The 3282-nt window shown below is 45.9% G+C and overlaps 1 protein-coding gene across 1 annotated transcript in view; it reads right to left on the bottom strand.

Annotated features, from left to right (window-relative positions):
• Positions 1-1137: 1137 nt before the first annotated feature.
• Positions 1138-3282, bottom strand: part of LOC107290025 (intestinal-type alkaline phosphatase-like) — a 21298-nt gene continuing 19153 nt past the window's right edge. Inside the window, exon 5 of the mRNA XM_015818868.1 lies at positions 1138-1179. Within this exon, the coding sequence (XP_015674354.1) occupies positions 1138-1179 (42 nt within the window). The remainder of the gene's footprint in view (positions 1180-3282) is intronic.

Here is a 3282-nt window from a genome sequence, read left to right as displayed (position 1 = left end):
TAGTCAGCGATGGCGTCAGCTGACTATGCCGAGGCGCCGGCAACCACAGCCACTCGGTCTTGGAAGGGTTGAGCCTGAGTCTGTTTCTCCCCATCCAGACCCGTACGGCCTCCAGGCAACGGGCCATCACGTCAAGGGCATCGTTGGGGTGGCCCGGGGTGGAAATGTACAGCTGCGTATCGTCAGCGTACTGATGGAAATCCACCCCAAAGCCACGAATGATCTCCCCCAGCGGCTTTACATAAATATTGAACAATAGGGGGGAGAGGACTGACCCCTGAGGCACCCCACAAGTTAGGGGCCTAGGAGTCGACCTCTGTCCCCCTGTCCCCCTGGTCATTTGCATGCTCTTAGAGAGTCGTTGAGGCCACCTGGATGTCATCTATGTCAAAACTGAACAGCCCTCTCTAAACAGAGGGGGAGGGATAGGACACCATCTATCTCCAGTCTCTGTTGGAGTCCTTTCAGCGGTTCCAAGAAGGCTCCACGCCCATTTGCACCACTCAGGTGACCCCGAGGACATAGCTAAGCCTCCAGGTGGCCTCAACGACCCTCTAAGAGAAGGCAAATGACCAGCTGTCTGCAAGGAATATAAATCCTTCCATTCCCCACCATCCAGTCAGAGCTGAAGAAGCTTCTGGGATGAGAAGCAAAACATCTTCAAAGAAAAACAAGAAAGTCCAGTGGCCTCCTGAAAAAGCATCTTTGGGGTTCCCGTTGAGAAGCTAGTGTTACATCTGACTCTCCGTTCTTAAAGTTTCATCCCACTCATTGGAGACTTCCCCTCTGGATCAAGTGAGAATCAAATCCAAACCGTCTTCAGAAATCTGGAGACAGCTTTCGTGTCTCCTCTCAACCTTGTCTTTGCGAGCTAAACAACCACAACCACAAATCTTGTTTACTTGAAAAGGAACTCGCAGATAGAAGCTTTGAAAGGATGCCAGGGTCCGGCCATCAAATCTTTGGGGATATGTATCCACTCAGCAGCTTCTTCTGAGGTCCGGCCAAACCATGGTTTGTTGTCAGGAGAGCCTGTTGTGGTTGGCCTGAAGCGTCCTAAGATGCATTGTCGTTCTTTGAGGTGCGAAGGGAAGCAATCTTCAAATTGGAAGGAGATGACTATCCCCCAAGACTATCCTACTTCGTGCCGGTGGCATCCAGAGGCCAACTGAAGATGGGCTGGCAGGAAGTAAGAAGATTTGCAAGTAAAGCAGATAAAGTTGATGATCAGGAATAATCGTAATAATAATAATAATAATAATAATAATAATAATAATAATAATAATAATAATAATAATAATAATAATAATAATAATAATAATAATAATAATAATAATAATAATAAAAAAAAAAAGTTGGAAGGGACCTTGGAGGTCATCGAGTCCAACCCCCTGCTCAAGCAGGAACCCTACACCATTTCAGACAAATGGCTGTCCAGTCTCTTCTTAAAAACTTCCAGTGTTGGAGCATTCACAACTTCTGGAGGCAGGTTGTTCCACTGGTTAATTGTTCTAACTGTCAGGACGTTTCTCCTTAGTTCTAGGTTGCTTCTCTCCTTGATTAGTTTCCATCCGTTGCTTCTTGTCCTGCCTTCAGGCGCTTTGGAGAGTAGCTTGACTCCCTCTTCTTTGGGGCAGCCACTGAGATCCTGGAAGACTGCTATCGTGTCCCCCCTTGTCCTTCTCTTCATTAAACTAGACATACCCAATTCCAGCAACCGTTCCTTATATGTTTTAGCCTCCAGTCCCCTAATCATCTTTGTTGCTCTTCTCTGCACTCTTTCTAGAGTCTCAACATCTTTTTTACATCGTGGTGACCAAAACTGGATGCAGTATTCCAAGTGTGGCCTTACTAAGGCATTGTAAAGTGGTATTAATACTTCACGTGATCTTGATTCTATCCCTCTGTTAATTCAGCCCAGCACTGTGTTGGCCTTTTTGGCAGCTGCAGCATACGGCTGGCTCATATTTAAGTGATTGTCCACTAGGACTCCGAGATCCCTCTCACAGTTACTACTATTGAGACAATATCAATTGTGAATATGTACAGATGGCCCCTCTGTCTTTGGGCACTTGCAGAGTCCTGGATGCAGGGTCATGAAAGGACAGCAAGGACCACACCCAATGTCCTAACCCACCCGAGAACTTACGATATCTTTAGGGAAACACCCAAATGGGAACATGTTTAGCTACTTCTGCTTTCTCCCTTCTTATCTACAGTGTGGCAGACTTACTGGGTGAAATATTTATCTTATGCGTGTCAGCTTTGCTGGATGGGTTGCTTGTGTAATCAGAAAGAATAAATACAAGGATTTCTTGTCATTTAGAGGAGTCCGTCTCTATTCAGCTGAATAAAAACGTCAAGCTTGAAGGCAACTCCTGGTTTCCTGTATTTCTTTATCAAGCAAAACCTCAGAACCTGCCTATCAAAGTGGAAGCTCACAAATGTTTGATAAGCCATGACATCTCTCAGCATCCTGGGCCAATCTTGCTAGAATTTAGATGGTGTCACAGAGTGGCTGCAAAGAGTGGGACGTTTGGGAGTTGAAGTCCACCCAACGTAAAGTTGCTGAGGTTGAGAAACACTGCTCCAGAGCATGGACATGGGCAAACCATGGCTTCTGTATGACCTGTGGACTTCAACTCCCAGAATTCCTGAGCCAGCATGATATACTGTAATCAATCGATCGATTGCCCTCTGGAATGAGATATGTGGAGATTTCCCACAGAGGCTCACCTGAGGTGCTTTTGAGCAAGCAAGCTTGGCATCCATTCCTGCCTACCCCTTGTTGGAAGAAAAATCTTCATCAGGGTCCAGGCCAAGCCGGGAATGAATAAACATGGAGACCGCTTTAGAAAGAAGGTTGCAGTTTATTGAAGAGGAGAGCCAGACAGAAAGATGGCTCTCGGAAAAACTGACCACATGGAGCAGGGAGTGGTGGGTTTTTATACCTTCTGGGGCTCTTGGGATTGTTCCCTGTTCCCTGTTTGAGGCTTTGTATTTCCTATGTCATGAACTTTGACCTGAGTCTGAATGTGCCCTTTTGACATCTGTGGGTTAATCCTATTATGTCCTGTCTTAGAGTTTATAATAATAATAATAGTAAAGTTGGAAGGGACCTTGAAGGTCATCTAGTCCAACCCCCTGCTCAGGCAGGAAACCCTATACCATTTCGGACAAATGGCTGTCCAGTCTCTTCTTAAAAACTTCCAGTGTTGGAGCATTCACCGCTTCTGGAGGCAGGTTGTTCCACTGGTTAATTGTTCTCACTGTCAGGAAGTT

The sequence above is a fragment of the Protobothrops mucrosquamatus genome, unplaced genomic scaffold (genome assembly GCF_001527695.2).
Source record: "Protobothrops mucrosquamatus isolate PMUCROS unplaced genomic scaffold, P.Mucros_1.0 scaffold_143, whole genome shotgun sequence".
In the NCBI taxonomy this organism is placed as follows: domain Eukaryota; kingdom Metazoa; phylum Chordata; class Lepidosauria; order Squamata; family Viperidae; genus Protobothrops; species Protobothrops mucrosquamatus.
Note: the sequence above shows the minus strand (reverse complement) of the source record. Positions and strands in the feature narration are given on the sequence as shown.